Source organism: Phocoena sinus, chromosome 6 (assembly GCF_008692025.1).
Source record: "Phocoena sinus isolate mPhoSin1 chromosome 6, mPhoSin1.pri, whole genome shotgun sequence".
In the NCBI taxonomy this organism is placed as follows: domain Eukaryota; kingdom Metazoa; phylum Chordata; class Mammalia; order Artiodactyla; family Phocoenidae; genus Phocoena; species Phocoena sinus.
In genome coordinates this window covers 106,376,181-106,393,428 of record NC_045768.1, presented here as the reverse complement: position 1 = coordinate 106,393,428, position 17,248 = coordinate 106,376,181, and the positions used below count along the sequence as shown (strand labels likewise).

The 17,248-nt window shown below is 39.3% G+C and overlaps 1 protein-coding gene across 2 annotated transcripts in view; it reads left to right on the top strand.

The window, feature by feature from the left end:
- KIF13B (kinesin family member 13B) overlaps window positions 1-17,248 on the top strand; it is a 190,172-nt gene that overhangs the window by 144,844 nt on the left and 28,080 nt on the right. For both annotated transcript variants that reach the window (XM_032634809.1, XM_032634810.1), the window contains exons 36-37: window positions 8,075-8,186; window positions 15,424-15,557. In XM_032634809.1, the coding sequence (XP_032490700.1) occupies window positions 8,075-8,186; window positions 15,424-15,557 (246 nt within the window). The remainder of the gene's footprint in view (window positions 1-8,074; window positions 8,187-15,423; window positions 15,558-17,248) is intronic.

Below are 17,248 nucleotides of genomic sequence, written 5' to 3'. Positions count from 1 at the left end.
TGGGTGTGAGAGTGAAGAGTTTATCGGAGGCCTTTCCCAGGGCAGTCTCTTCTGTGGAGGATAGGGGAGAAGTAAGCAGAATGTGTTTTGGGGTGGTTTTTTGTTTGTTTGTTTTTTGCGGTACACGGGCCTCTCACTGTTGTGGTCTCTCCCATTGTGGAGCACGGGCTCCGGACGCACAGGCTCAGCAGCCATGGCTCACGGGCCCAGCCGCTCCGCGGCATGTGGGATCTTCCCGGACCGGGGCACGAACCCGTGTCCCCTGCACTGGCAGGTGGACCCTCAACCACTGCGCCACCAGGGAAGCCCTGTTTTGTTTTTTGTTTGGGCGCGCTTTGCAGCTTGCAGGATCTTAGTTTCCTGACCAGGGATCGAACCCGTGCCCCCTGCAGTGGAAGCGCAGAGTCCTAACCACTGGACCGCCAGGGACGTCCCAGCAGGGCATATATTAAATGAGTAAATAAATTACACACTTTTTTGTTACTCTACCAGGACCTTTCCTTTTTCAGTCATCTTGATGTCCTGGGGCCGCTGGGTAACTTAGCAAAGATGAGGAAATTCTACCCTCTCAGATTTTACTGGTGTCCTGGTGCCGTCCCAGCAGCAAGGATCTGGCTCTGTCCGCTCTATTTCAGCATGTATTTTCAGTTTTCGTCAGACGCCTCCAAACAGTGAAGGACCCTTTTCTCCTGTTGCAGCAGTTTGCAGTCTTCCTCAAAACTTGGCGTCTCTCACCCCTGCGCAACCACAGCAGTCCCCAGCCTCTGACGGGCGGTGGAGTTCTTGTCAGGGAAAACAGAAAGGCCAGCTCCCCATTACTAACGTGCTCCCAGTTCAGCTGTGGAGCTATTATTTTATCTTCTTGTGAACTGTTGGCCCCCATGGGCCCTGAATGGTTACCAGGTATGGCTGGGATTCCATCCACTCCATCACTGTCACCATGGGCATCACTTGACTTCCTGCTTGTGTCCAGATCAGTAGGTTTTATGAATGCCCACATACCAAAATCAGAGACCTTTTGCTTTTCACTAGGGGAAAGGTAGAGGAAAACGGTTCTAAGATTTAATGGATGGACCTGTTTAATGAGTATGGAAATTCAGGTGACAGAGGATCATAACTGATGCTAGGAAACAAAGTGATAAGGACACTCATCCAAGAGGATTTGATTCCAGGCTCACTTCAGTAGGGAGCACAAAGCGGCTCCCCCTTTTGCAGGTGCGGGGCCCTCAGTAGTTTTATCATTTGAAGCAGGGCCTCTTAAAAGATTTTTAAGGAAAATAAATATTTTTAAAATTATATTCTCTTACTAGCGAGAAAAGAAACATTTCCCTCCACCAGTAGCAGCAAGGAACAGAGATTCCTCCCTTTGGTCTTTTAAACGAAACAATGAAAAACATCGTCAAATACGGCATTGCTTTGAATTCAAAATTGTTATAATGCTGTGCGTAATAGAATTCCTCAGGGTAGTGTTTAAACTAGTTGACATACAAATTATCCAAGTCCTCTTAAACCCCTTTACACAGTAGCCGTGCTCATAGACATATGAAATGACATATATATGAGGGTGCCCATTGCCACACTGTTTATAATGGCAGAAGATTGGAAACAAGCCAAATGTCCACTGGTTTGGTCTGGTTAAATCTATTTTCTCCCTGTGAGTGTGCACACGTGCACACGTAAGTAAATGGGATACTATACAGCTGTAAAAAATAATTAGGAACCCCTCCAGATACTGATGTGGAAGATCACCAGGATATGCTTAGTGATTAAAAGTGCAGTGCAGTACAGTATGCTGCCATTTGAATTATAAAAGGAGGGAAACAGAGAGGTGCATGTGACTGTTTATAGATTTGCTCACATAGACGCAGGAAGCCCTATAAGGATATATGATAAACAGATACCATTACTTACCTGCCTGGGGAGAGAGTAGAAGCATGTGGGCACCTGAGGTAGGAGGCTTCTCACTGTGTGCCTTTTTATATTACTTGTTTTTTGGATCATGGGAACAAATTACCTATTGAAAAAAATTAAATTAAAATTAAAAATTTTTATTCTCTACCCTTTTTAGCAGAAGATTTTATTCTCTAGTAAGTAGTGTTTTGAGAAGGTCTTCAGTTGCTTTATCTGTAATAATTTTCACGCAAAATCCTCAAGGAGAGATTACTAAAGAAATTGTTCTGGAAAATCTCAAAGACTCATGTTGTTTTTCTTCTTTTCTTTTGGAGACTTCCTTCATTCTGCAGTTTTCAGAGATCCAGGGAGAGGTAATTAATCCATTAGGTTTTTCCTAATGAGTGGGATACAAGTATTATCCTACTATCCTAAAACATGCTTGCTTTTACCTTGAGAATAAGAATGCATTTTAAAATGTTTTTGTAAGACGACTAAATTTGACACTGTACTAAGTTTTTGGCTCTTACCCTTTGGTAAAAATAACTTTGGTAATCGGTATATACAGTTCCTCTCAAATGTTCCTTGTTACCTGGGCTATGAAAATATCTGTCAGAAGAGACCAGGAACGAAGGCATCTGATGGAATGTAGAAGGCTCTGGAATGTGAAGAGTTGGAGTTTATTTATTAGTTAAGCAAATGAAACAGTAAATGAGAACTTTCAAGGTGTACTTTTATCAAGCATGGGACAGGGGAGAGAAGCAAAGAAGAGGGCAAAAGTGCCTTGGGCCTTCCTTCAACGCCACAAAACTTTGCTCAGTGGGACCATCCTGGCTTCCTTGCATGAAAGTATTTAACGTACAGGGAAGTTGAGTCGGAAATATAATTTTAAACTGGAATCGATGCTTAAAATGCTAGAAACTGTATTTAAAAAAAATGAAAATTATAATCACAGCTACATCTACCTTTCAAACTCGTGTGGGCCTGTTTCTGGGTTCTCTGTTCCATTATCTATGTGTCTATCCCTCTTTCTTGATTATGAAATCAGTTACAGACCAGAGAATCTGCCGTGTCCTCCCCACCTAATATCAGAACATTCAGGTTTAGAAGCAGGGAGAGGCCACAGAGTAAGTTCAAGTCTGCCTTTCCCTACTAATTTTCAGTTAATGTCATGGCGAAGATTAGTCAGTCGGGAGAGAAGTAACACTAAAAGGTGTGTCCGGGAGGCAGGAGCAGAGTGTGATAGGATTAGGGCTCTTGGGGAGGTGAGAGCAAGTGGTAAGGTACTAAAACAGTGTCACACTTTGGCCTATAATACTTGGAATTCGGCCAGCCACATTTTGCATGGCCTTATTTATTGATGCTCGCTACATATTAAAGTTGGAATTGTTTACTGAGCTCCACCAAGATGCAACTGATGAGCTAATTGATCTTAAAGAGATAAATTGAATTTTATTAACTACTCTTAACTTTTAATTTCACCTTACAGCCTAAAAGAAATCACTCTTGAAAAGCTTTTCAATTAAGAATATAAAATATTCCTAATTGCAGTGATGTTGTTATTTACTGTTACTGGCTATTTCATCGTTATTGTAAGGCAGTTTTTGTATAGGTATAATGAAAGCTTAGCAAACTTTTTGTGACCAGCCTACCAGATTAGACTCATATTTAGGTGCAGAATTAATTTCAGCAGATTATTTTTCCATTTAAACAGTGGCTGTGCCTTGAGATCTTTTGCAATCCACGGAACTCTGTCAACAGAAAATACTGGTCTTACTTAAAGACATTTTAAATGGAATTATATATTTTTAAATAAGTTAGTAAGATGTTTGTCAGCTTCTGATTGGAGTTTATGGTGCAATTAAAAGTAGCCAAAAGCCTGGGTGAATATTCAGTTAACAAAACTGAATTGTGTGTTTTGGCCCCATCGCCTTCCTGAAAACTGCAGTTATGTAGTGTGGCACTAGTTAAGGCTGGTACCAGATATGAGTCACCTCTTCTTTAGCTGCACAAGAAGCCAACTTTGGACCTGGAATGTCACTGGTGCTTCTCTTTGTTTACCTCTTTGTCACTTTCCTGATCAAAACCAGACCTCTTGATGGAATACCCAGAGCATTTGTGTCTGTCTGGAGAGCGGTAACAGGAAAACAGGAGGTGCCCAAGGGGGACCGCTCAGGTCCTCAAGTCAGCTGAGAGCGTGCTGTGTTTTTCCCTGTTGGGTTTTGCCTTTAAGCATAGTGTCCATCGACAGATGAATGGATAAAGAAGATGTGGCACATATATACGATGGAATACTAGTCAGCCATAAAAAGAAACGAAATTGAGTTATTTGTAGTGAGGTGGATGGACCTAGAATCAGTCATACAGAGTGAAGTAAGTCAGAAAGAGAAAAACAAATACCATATGCTAACACATATATATGGAATCTAAAAAAAAAAAAAAAGGTTCTGAAGAACCTACGGGCAGGACAGGGATAAAGACGCAGATGGACATAGAGAATGGACTTAAAGACACGGGGAGGGGGGCTTCCCTGGCGGCGCAGTGGTTGGGAGTCTGCCTGCCGATGCAGGGGACGCGGGTTTGTGCCCCGGTCCGGGAGGATCCCACGTGCCGTGGAGCGGCTGGGCCTGTGAGCCATGGCCACTGGGCCTGCGCATCCGGAGCCTGTGCTCTGCAGCGGGAGAGGCCACAACAGTGAGAGGCCCACGTACCGCAAAAAAACAAAACAAAAAAAAGAGACTTGGGGAGCGGGGAGGGTAAGCTGGGACAACGTGAGAGAGTGGCATGGACTTACATATACACTACCAAATGTAAAATAGCTAGCTAGTGGGAAGAAGCCGCATAGCACAGGGAGATCAGCTCGGTGCTTTATGACCACCTAGAGGGCTTTCTCTAGTTGCGGTGTGCGGGCTTCTCATTGCAGTGGCTTCTCATTGCAGAGCACGGGCTCTAGGCATGGGGACTTCAGTAGTTGTGGCTCGCGGGCTCAGTAGTTGTGGCTTGTGGGCTCTACAGTGCGGGCTCAGTAGTTGTGGCGCATGGGCTTAGTTGCTCCATGGCATGTGTGATCTTCCCAGACCAGGGCTCCAACCCGTGTCCCCTGCATTGGCAGACAGATTCTTAACCACTGCGCCACCAGGGAAGTCCCATTGTGGCTGATTCTGAAGGTTGATAGACATGAAAAATGTCAGAAACATCACAGACTGATCTTTCCAGATTTCAGTAGTGGAGTGTGGATTACTTTGGTAGAAGTTTAAAAAGAAAAATGCCATTCTCTTTGTCTTTGAGAGCTGAGCTCATAAGAAAGCAGAAAGGCCTGGTGTCTGGCCAAGTCCTTTTTATTCATTGTCCTGAGTTGATCTCCCTCTGAAGTACCTTTAACTGGGATGCTTCCTTTTTTCTTCCCCAACATTTCAGTAAAGGGAGAATAACCCTGGACCAGCCAAGCATGTGAAATGTATTGGAAAGATGCTAATTCCCTTGTCCCTGGGTGGCAGTGTGTGTTGCTAAACCCCAGACCACAGATTCCACTCCTGGGAAGAGAATGGACATGTACAGCCAGAAAGAATGTAGTGAATGATTCCAGTGGAGTGTTTCTCCAGAGATCTGCAGGTATCAGAAAGAGGAGGGAGGAGTGTTATACCAGTTTATCATCCAAATTTGTTGTTCCCTTGGAAGCAGAGCCTGTTCTGTCCCAGAGCGATTTGAGACACTCTGCGTCCCCGTCTCTGGTTAGCGAGACTGTGAGATTCCTCAAGGTTAAGATGGTGGTTAAGGGAGATGGATGAAATGAGTCTCCGTTTTTTTGTTCTCTGATGGGGCTAATGATATGGCTAAGGCTGTGTGTAAGTACTGTGTGCATCCTTTCAAATGTTTTCACTTGAGATATTCGAATATATGAGACAGTAAGAGTTACTGCCTCCATTCAGATTTGGGAGTAACATTGGGTGTGGGAGTTCCAGCTGGTAAAAATTACCCGGGAAGCTAGCAGAGCCCTGAGTGTGCCTTGGGGAAGAGGTGACACCTACATTATTTGTCGCTGGGCCACACCAAATGGCTGAGGCGCTGACTCCGAATCTGCTGCTTAGTTTTCCTAAGGGACAGAGTCCCACTATGTCAGCTGCCGAACAAGGAAGAAAAATGTAAAGTATGAATTCAGATTTACTCTGAAATTAAGTATGTTGTCTTCAGAACAACCTTGTATGAGCTTAAACCCTGTAAAGAAAGTGTGAGACTTTTCTTCCTCCGAGCTCAGTGGAGTGTTGACTTCGTTGTTCCGTCACCTGATGGTGACGTCCCAGAGTACACAAAGCTGCAGCTTCCCAGACAGATAATTAAATGTAAATGCAAAAAAGTTAATGAAACATTAATGTAAATCAGTGTGTGATTCATAGTAACACAAATGCTCCTACAGTGACATGTTCATAGTTCATTTCCCTCATCATCTCTTCATGTCTCTCTTGCTTCCTAGCTTCCTACCGTTGAGCATCATACCATTTGTTAAAATATCAAGTGCTGGGAGAGTTCCTGGGGAAAATGGCCTTCTGTAAGATAAACAGGATCCAGATCACTTAGGGCTTATCGATTTTATGATCAGTACTTAGGTTGCTGCTAAAAGCAGATAGGTTTCCAGTACATGTTGGCAACCTAAGAGGGCTTTCTTCCCCCATCCACCTTCAGAAGCAGCAAAGAACTTACTTTGCAGGCGATTACTAATGAAGACTCAAGTTGATCGTCAGGGTCACTCATCTGTGGAGTACTGGCTTAAACTAATATAAAATACCATTTTTTAAACTCTGGTGAAAAAGAAGTCAGAGTGATCATCAGAAGACCAAAAGAGAACGTACAGCATTTAAAAGAGTTATGTGTCATCTTCATTACTGGTTTTTATACTGGTAGTATGGGTTGGGGTTTATTTCTTTACTGGGTGGGACTGACGTTCAAAGGGTTTTGGTGCTGTCACCATTTTTATGGCTCAAGTTCTAGACAGGTAAACTAATCCATCAGCTGGCGGGCATTGTGTTTGTATTATGCGGTGAAATCTCTTTAATGGGAATTTACAAGACAAGTTGAAAGTACAGTCAGGCTTGTTAATTCAGAGACTACCATTATTGGCAACTTGTGACTACTTGGTTTAGGCTTAACTGCAACTCATCTTTAATATCTGTTAAAAAAAAATGAGAGGCTTGGTAATATGCTGTTCTAGCGTTTTTACTTTCATGAATGGTATGTGGCGCAGGAGAAGATGTCTGACTATCAGAGTTGTTCCTAGGCTTCAGTCGAGAATCTGAAGTGAAAGAGGGCATCTTGAGGCACAAGAGCAGAGAGGGCCCAAGGAGCAGAGCGGAAGGGAGGACTTCAAGAGGAATGTATTACTAAATCCCTGTGTGGCGAGAAGCAGCGTGATACAGGAGAAAGATTATTAGGAGGCTGTAAATTGTAGTAAGCGGGAAACCAAGGTTTATTTAGTTCATGTGATTTTGTCAATGACATTGTATCATCTCACAGATGGACCAAGTCCTCAAGTCTAGGGGACGCAAAGAAGGTAAGTCTCTTACCTTCAACAGCTGCTATGAGGGAGGAAGGTGCTCCGTCGGTGGCACAGGTCTTTGCACTGGCAGACATGAGCACCTTGCCCCGTCCCTAGCCCATCGGGGAGTGAACACCAGTGTTCAGTGTGCAGTGGAACGACTGCAGGTGCAGGAAAACCACCGACAGCATGAGAAATTGCTATTCCTGTACTCTACTGTCAGCCTCTTGAATTTTGACACCGAAACTTTTTAATAAAATAGAAATGCTTTTTTTAGAAAAACAAAACTTCAGACTGTATCTTTATCCTAGAAGTTCATTCTGCATTTGGCTTCAGTCCTGCCTTAGGCAAATGTTTAGCCATTTGGACAAAATGGGCAGAAAACATGAACAAACATTTCTCCAATATACAAATATATGAGTGGCCAATAAGCGCATGAAAAGATGCTCAACATCACTAATCATAGGGGATACCCAGATGTATTATTAGGGAGAGCAATTTTATAAAGAAGAGGAAGAGTACTTAGGTAATAAGGTTTATCGTGTCTTATAACAAGAATAAAGCTTTAGTAATGTGTAACAGATTTCTCTTCAGTATCTTTAGATTTTTTTGTTAATTGATATGAATCAAAATTCCTGATTTTGTCCTTAATAGGGCCGGTGGGAAAGTCAACAGGATGTATCGCAAACTGCCGTTTCTAGAGCAACCACTCCGGCTGCCCCATCTCCCCCTGGTTGTCCCCAAAATAACCATTCTCCTGATCCAGGTAAGTTATATTTTCCTTTTTCAAACACTGTCATGAAATTTGAGCATCTTTCAGAAGTAGTTTAGATCAGGATTTCCTACCAGGTAACCACTGTCCTACTAGTTAATGCCCGTCTGAATTTTCCCCTTCCTTATCATAACGTGTTGAGTCACATTGTTTTGAATGTTGAATTTATCTTGCATTCCTGTGAGAAATACCACTTGATCATGATGTGTTGTCCTTTATATTTGTTTGATTCTGTTTGCTAATATTTTGTTTATAGAGTTTTTGCGTATATGTTCTATGATGAATATATGTACCTTTTTCATAACATTGTCTCTGTTAGGTTTTGGTATCATGATTACACTGGTTTCATAAAGTGACTTGAGAAAAATTTCCTCATCTTTTTTTCCTGAGTTTATGTGAACTTGGTATTACTACTTCCTTAAACGTTTGACAGGATTCACCGGTGACACTCTCTGGGCCTGGAATTTTCTCTGTGGGAAGATTTTAGATTATGACTTTGATTTCTTTATTATAAGGTTAACTTTTTATATTTCTTTATAAGTTTTCGTAAATTATGTTTTTTAGGGAAATTTCTATTTCACCAAAATTATTAAATTTATTTACATAAATGTTACAGTGTTCCTTTATTGATCTTTTAATGTTTATAGGATCTGTTTTTATGTTCGTTCTTTTTATTCTAAATAGATAATTTTTGTTTTCTTTCTGTTTTTCTTAAATACTTTTGAAACTGGTTTGTCAGTTTTCTTTAGTCTTCCCACAGAGCCAAATTTGGTTTTATTTTCTGTTTCATTGATTGTTATTTCTTTCTGCATTTCACAAATTTTGGCACGATGTGTTTTTTTTAATCATTCTGTTCCAGATATTCTAATTTCTCTGATTTATTCTTCGACCCTTGGGTTATTGGGTAGCATATTAATTCATTTTCCTATATCTTGGGGGTGTATTATTATTATTGATTTCGTATTTAATTTCATTATGAGCAGAGAACAGACTCTTCAAAATTTCAATCTTTTTAAATATTTTGAGACTATATTCTATCTTAGTGAACATTCTATGTGTATTTGAAAAGGTCTATTCTGTTTTGGGCACAGTGTTCTGTATATATCAATTAGGTCAAGTTGGTTGATAACCTTGTTCAAACCTGCTGTATCTTTACTGATTTTTTTTTCCCTCATATTTGTTCTGTTGGTCATTGAGAGAGGGTGTTGAATCTCTACAATGATTGTGAAATTGTCTATTTTTTCCTTTAATTATAACAGTTTTTGCATGATTCATTTAGAAACTCTGTTACTGGGTATAACACATTGGGATTGTTATTTTTTGCTGACATAGTGATGTTTCTTATTATGAAATGTCCCTTTAGCTCTCTGGTAATACTCTTACTTTGAAATCTGTCTTGCTTGATATTAGTATAGCCACACCAACTTTCTTTTGCATATTGCTTGCATGGTGTATCTTTGCCTCAGTCTTTAAAATTTTAGCCTAATTTATCTTTAAGAGTGATTATCTTATAGACAGCATATTTAGGTTTAGTATTTTTTGTTTATCTAGTCTGACAATTTCTGCCTTTTAATTGGCATGTTTAGTTCTTTTACATCTAATATTATTATTGTTATCTCTGCCATGTTGCTGTTGGTTTCTATTGGGCCTATTTATTTATTTTTTCCTGTGTAATCTTTTGGGTTAATTGAAAAATATTTTGCAGTATTTTATTTTTTCTTTGGCTTTCTGGTATACCTGTATTTACTTATTAACATCTTTGTTAAAGGAGTCTAGTAGATATCTTTGATTTTACCACAGTCTACTTAGAATTAATAATTACCACTTCCCACTGCACAGATATAAGAATCTTGCAACAGTGTAATTCCACTTACCTGCTCCCCCACCCCTCTTATTTTGTATTATTGTTGTATCTTTTGCTTTTATAGGTGTTGTGGACCCATTTTACAGTGGTTGGTTTTTTTTTTTCTTTTTTTCTTTAAAACAGCTCATTGTCTTTTAAGGAAATTAAGAAACTATAGATAATCTTTTATATTTTCCTTCATATTTATTATTTCTGTCACTACTCCTTCCTGAAGATCATATATTCATCTGATATTATTTCTCTTTAGCCTGAAGAATATCCTGTATTATTTCTTATTGTGCAGTTTTCCTTGAGAAGACGGGTCTCCCCTTTTGAGAATATCTTTATTTCACTTTTTTCTTCAAAGGATATTTTCACTAGGTAGAGAATTCTGAGTTGATAGCTTGTTTTCTTTTAGCTCTTCAAAGATACTGCACTATCTTTTACACTTCTTTTCTGATGAGAATTCAGCCATCATTTGTGTCACTTTCCCACGACATGTGGTATATCTTTGTTTACGTTGTTTGCTTTCCAATTTTTCTCTTTATTCTTCTTAGCAAGTTGGGCAGAGATGTGCTTAGGTATAGTTTTCTTAGTGTTTATCTTGCTCGGGTTTCACCGATGTTCTTGGATCTATACACTGAGATTTTTCAAACAGTTTTGGGAAATGTTCAACTATTAGTTAATTACATTTTTCCCCTGCCCTTTTCTGTCCTTCTGAGAATCTAATTGCACACGTTATATTGCTTAATATTGCCCTATGGGTCACAGAAGCTCTATTCTATTTTGATTTTAATTTTTCATCTTTTTATCTTATTCTTGTTTCTTCTGATTGGATAATTTCTACTGCCATTTCTAGTTTTCTATTCAGCACATCCAAGAATTTTTAAATTACAGTTATTCTTTTTAGCTCTAGAATATCTATTTGCTGCTTTTTTAAAAATAGTTTTAATTTCTCTGGTGATATTTCTTTCATACCTGGATATTTGTTAAGACCATATCTGTTTTTACATCCTTGGACCTGTGTATAAAAACTGCTTTTAAACTTCTTACCTGCTAACTCCAGCATCATGACCAATCTCCTAGTCTTTTTCTGACTGCTTTTTTCTAGTCTATGGGTCATATTTAATGAGTTTTGACAAGTTTATTTACTCATGTAACTTACACTCCAGTCGAGCTCTAGAAGATTTATGTGACTCCAGTTACTCCCCACAGTGCATCAGTGTTCTGATTTCAGATTACTTTTGCCCGTTCTACAGTTTCATTTAAATGGAATCATATAGTATGTGCTCTTTTTGTGTTCGGCTTCTTTTGCTCAGCATATCTGTTCAAGTCATCCATACTGTTGCATGTATCAGTAATTTATTCTTTTTTATTGCTGAGAGATATTTCACTATCATAGTGGAATTTATCAGTTTTTAACCAGTTCTCCTGTTTATGGACATTTGGTTTTTTTCCAGTTTTTGGCTACTGTGACTAAAGCTTGTTCTTGTATAGGTCTTTTTGTAACATTTCTGTTGAGTAAATACCTAGGGTGAAATTATTTGGTCATAGACTACTACCTTGCTTAAAAATTCTGTAAATTAAAGAAAAATATTCTAATCAGTGTTTACTTGATTTGCACATTTACCACTTTGCTCTGCTCATCATTGCTTCCTGCTCATTCCATGCTTCGAGTTTAGTTTTTTTAGTGACTGTGTATCCACCATTAGCACTTTTAGCAATCATCTTTTTTTAGTGACAAACTGTTTCTTTTGTATGTTAAAGTTTTTATTTTGCTCTCACTTTGAAGAATCCTTTTACTATGGAAAGTATCAGACCTACAAAGTAGAAGGAGAGTCATGATGTGCCCTCGAGTGCCCCATGCTGATTTCAGAACGATCAGTGCGTCACCAGGCTTACTTATCTGTGCTCCCACTACGTCCCCACACCCTCTCAGAATGACTTTAAAGCAAATCTCAGATATTATCTCATCTGTAAATACTTGTACATGTATTTCTAAAGTAATACCCACAGTAACATTTCATTCCTAAGAAAAATAATTCCAAAATATCATTAAACATCTAGTCAGTGTTCAGATTTCCCCAGTTGGATCAAGAATATCTCTTAGTCATTTTGAATGAAAATCCAGGTAAGGTTCACACATTGTGATTAGTTGATACGTGTCTTAAGTCTGTTTAGTCTATCTGCTCCTCTTCATCTTTTTTCCCTGTTGCCTTGTATTTGTTGAAGAGACCAGGTTTTGTACATAGACTCTGTACATTTTTACTTTTACTGGTGACATCCTCACCAGGTTATTTAAACATGACTCTCTGTCCCGTGTATTTCCTGTAAATTGGTGGTTAGATCCATAGCCTTGGTCAGATTCAGGCTAATTTGAGGGAGGGACGGAAGGTAGGGTAAATGAATGGGTAGTTTTATGTACTTCCCTTAGGAGACACATCATGTCTGATTATCACTTTTTCTGTGATAGATGCAGCCTTTAGTTGATTATTGGCTAGATATTTATTTAATTAGAGGTCATCTTCACTCTAGAATATTAGTTTAACTGCATGTAAAACTTTAGATTATTCCTAATTTTTTCTTAGCATTTAGATGATTATATCTTCTACCTCTTTATTCATCTTAAACTTTTTGTTTGTTTGTCTCTTCTTTCTTTTTTTGGTGGCCATGCCACGAGGCTTGCAGGATCCTAGTTCCCTGACCAGGGATTGAACCCCGGAGCCTTTAGCAGTGAAAGCATGGAGTCCTAACCACTGGACCGCCAGGGAATTCCCTTGTCTCCTCTTTTTTGTTTCTCTCATCCCTGTTTTTGCTTTTGACCTATCTCTTGGCAAATAGCTTTCTCTTTGCTGTATTTTTTTTAATGATTGAGCTCATGATTACAGAATATCCTTCTGTAACTTTTCCTAGTTTACTTAGAGTTAATAGTCCTTTATGAAAAGGTAAAACCTTAACCGTACAGGTCCGTGCACCATCTGTATTGCCAGTGAACTTGCATCGTCTTGGTCCAGCGTGGAGTAGAAGTGGGGATGGTCATGTGCTTCTCTTCAGGCAGCCTCATATACAGATGCCTCAAGTTGACTGGCTTCTTCTTTATAAAGTGTTAATTAGGGTACAGTTTTCAAGTCACATATGACTTGAATTAGTTTTTCTTGAAAATTTAGTCTTATTCACTAAGAATAAAGAATTATAAAGAATAAAGCATTAATAAGTCTCCTAATATCATAGGCGTTATCTGCACATCTGACCCCAGCCTTTGGTAATTAAGAGCAGGTAAGAACAGGGTTGGTTCAGGGCACTTGTCCCTCTCTTGTGAAAACAACTCAAACACCACTGTCTTCCTGAAAGGTCAGTTTCATCATCTTCATTCAGTAAACAGCATGAAAAAATAAAGTTGAATAAGATATGATCCCTGACTTTAAAGAGGTTAAAGTCTGGATGGAGAGCTGTACGAGTGTGTCGTTGGCTATGTGATTTAAAAATGAAAAGCCCCATTTTATTCTAGGGCAGAAGTTACTGGGTTGGCCAAAAGGTTCATTTGGTTTTTTTTTCTGTAACGTGGTTCTAGTAGCACTTAGTTGTCTTTAACTTCATTCGAAACAGTTTTGTTAGACTGTATTGTGACAGCTGTCATATCAGCGTGCATTTAAAAAAGACATCAAAATTGGTGAATTTTTCTGTAGCCATTTTAATATTGAAGATGGAAGAAAAACAACATTTTCAGCATATTATGCTTTATTATTTCAAGAAAGGTAAAAACGCAACTGAAACGCAAAAACAGATTTGTGCAGTGTATGGAGAAGGTGCTGTGACTGATGGAACACATCAAAAGTGGTTTGTGAAGTTTCTCGCTGGAGGTTTCTCGCTGGACGATGCTCCATGGTGGATAGCGATCAAATTGAGACATTAATTGAGAACAATCAACGTTATACCACCTGGGAGATAGCCGACATGCTCAAAATATCCAAATCAAGGTTGAAAGTCATTCGCATCAGCTTGGTTATGTTAATCGCTTTGATGTTTGGGTTCTACGTAAGTTAAGCAGGGGGGAAAAAACCCTTCTTGACTGTATTTCCGCATGCGATTCTCTACTTAAAAGTACTGAAAACGTTCTGTTTTTAAAACAAATTGTGACAGGCGAAGAAAAGTGGATACTTTACAATAATGTGGCACGGAAGAGATTGTGGGGCAAGTGAAATAAACCACCGCCAAACACACCAAAGGCTGGTTTTCATCCAGAGAAGGTGATGTTCTGTATATGGTGGGATTGGAAGGGAGTCCTCTATTATGAGCTCCTTCCAGAAAACGAAACGATTAATTCTAACAAATACTGCTCCCAGTTAGACCAACTGAAAGCAGCACTCGATGAAAAGCATCAGAATTAATCAACAGAAAATGCATAATTCAGGATAATGCAAGACTGCATGTTTCTTTGATGACCGGGCAAAAACTGTTACAGCTTGGCTGGGAAGTTCTGATTCATCTGCTGTATTTACCAGACATTGCACCTTTGGATTTCCATTTATTTTGGTCTTTACAAAATTCGCTTAATGGAAAAAATTTCAGTTCCCTGGAAGAATGTAAAAGGCATCTTGAACAGTTCTTTGCTTAAAAAGATTAAAAGTTTTGGGGGCTTCCCTGGTGGTGCAGTGGTTAAGAATCTGCCTGCCAATGCAGGAGACACGGGTTCGAGCCCTGGTCCAGGAAGATCCCACATGCCACCGAGCAACTAAGCCCGTGCGCTACAACTACTGAGCCTGCGCTCTAGAGCCTGCGAGCCACAACTGCTGAAGCCTGTGCGCCTAGATCCCGTGCTCTGCAACAAGAGAAGCCACCGCAATGAGAAACCTGCACACCGCAACGAAGAGTAGCCTCTGCTCTCTGCAAATAGAGAAAAGCCCACGCGTAGCAACAAAGACCCAACGCAGCCAAAAATAAATACAAAAAAAAAGTTTTGGGAAGACGGAATTATGAAGTTGCCTGAAAAATGGCAGAAGGTAGGGGAACAAAAGGGTGAATACATTGTTTGATAAAGTTCTTGGTGAAAATGAAAAATGTGTCTTTTATTTTTACTTAAAAACCGAAAGCACTTTTTGGCCAACCCAATAGTACTTGACCAGTTAGTGACAAGGCCCGGGGTTGGATTACCCTTCAGATTTAATAGGCACGATGGATATTAGAGCATTTTAGAAGTACCCCGATTGCTGCTATTTAATTGGAAAAGGAAACACCATTGTGTTTCAGGGTAACTATAATAAGAGCATGTCTTTTAATATAAATTTTTTTAAGGATACGTTTTTTGATTTATATTGTTAGATTTGCTTACAAAGGATATGTGGCCAATTGTTTTTGCCTTATCTCTTTTCCTTTCAATATTTTTGGCAGGACTCAGTAACCTAGCAGCCTCCTACTTGAGTCCAGTAAGATCCTTCGTGCCGCAGATGCCGAAGCTTCTGAAGTCTCTCTTCCCCGTCCGCGACGAGAAAAGGGGCAAACAGCCATCTCCCCTCACACATCAGGTAAAAGCGTCACGAAAGCAACAGTGCCCATGCTCCTAATAGGCTGCTGGCGCAGTGATGCTCTGTGCTGCGCTGAAGCTGGAAGGAGAGGGTACCAGCACTGGGGGCATCAGAGCTGGGCTTTCAGACCTGGTAAAAGCTCTGATAATTTTTCTTCCACTCTCGTTGGAGATAACAGAGCTGTTTAAACGCACTGACGCTCTCAATCCTTTCTGCTTTTAAAAAATGCCAAGTACGCTACTAATGTGATTTATGGTCATATCACTTAGAGCAACAATAGTGAAATTTATGAAGTGCACTTAGTGTTGTTTGTGTATTGCCAAACAGAAAATGTAATTCTATTTTTAATTCTTGATTTAGTTTCTTATTTCACACAATTTTACATCATCCCTGTCCTTGCTGCTCAACCTCTTTTTTCCTCTACTCTGGTTTACCTGTTCTTTCACTGAAATATTAAAAGTGATAACTTGTCTTATTTCCCCTTTTATTAAAACTCTCTACCTGGCCTTAGAAGAAGTTTTAGAGAAGATGTTAAAGGGTTTTCCAAATAATCAGGAAGCTGCTCTTGTGTGATGGTGCCTGGGAAGCCTGTTGGAAATGCAATTTGTAGCCTCATATAGGTGTGAATTCAGCAGAAAATGATAAATGAGGATTTATTTATACTCATTCAAAAACACATACGTGCATGTTCAGTTGAAATAGGTCTTTTGACATCAGCTTCTCCACATTCACTTAAATATTCAAGTTGCAGAAAGGTAGGTGAGTCTCCTTGCCTGAGACCTTAACTATTTAAAAGACTTTTCTAAGTTTACGAGTGCACATTCAAGGGGATGGTATTAGTTTTGTAAGGTTGCTATGCAGATACATAATTTTTTCATTCTAGGATTATATGAGCATATATATCAGCATAGATGCACACATATTGTATGAAAAACATTAAACATCGAGATTTTTGGAAATGTTTAAATTTAACCGGGCACTAACCGGTGCTTGACAGTTACCAAAATGAATCTGAGATGGCGAGAGCTTAAAAGAAATAGCATCTAATATTTGGTGGGGGTGAGGGTAGGCAAAACAGATTTTGCCACGGGTTCGTTATAGCATACGTTATTCTGTTCTAAACTGCTACATCGTTGTTTCACAAAGTATGATTCATTTACTGTTTGTGCCAGAATTTCCATGGTAGCTTTTTAAAAATGTAACTTTAAAAAAATACAGCCCGACCTTAAAAAAAGTATAACTCATACCTCACCTTGGGGCATCTAATAATCTGCATTTATAAGCACCCAAGGTGATTCTTATTCACATTAAAGTTTGATATCCACTGTTTTTCAATTGCTGTTTGGTGAAGACAGAGTTACGTAGGTTAAAGGAAATTGGAACGGTATTAGAAGTCATTGAATCAGACTACCATTGTTATAATTATCAGCTACTTTAAGCTTTTGATGTAGCAAGTCAAATCACCTGCTACCATAAGAAGTTACTTTTACTGTTTTGCCAGTGAGTGATTGGTTCCTTTGGATATGAGAGGAACAGCAGTGGTTTAGAAAGAAATCTAGTGATTGGTGGATAATCGTAATTTGTAATGTCCAGTTTAAGAGAGGTAATCTTGAAATATTTTGAAGATATCTTAAGAATATTTGTTCATTCAGTTTACTTTTTTTGAGCATATATGAGCAAAGGTGATTCAA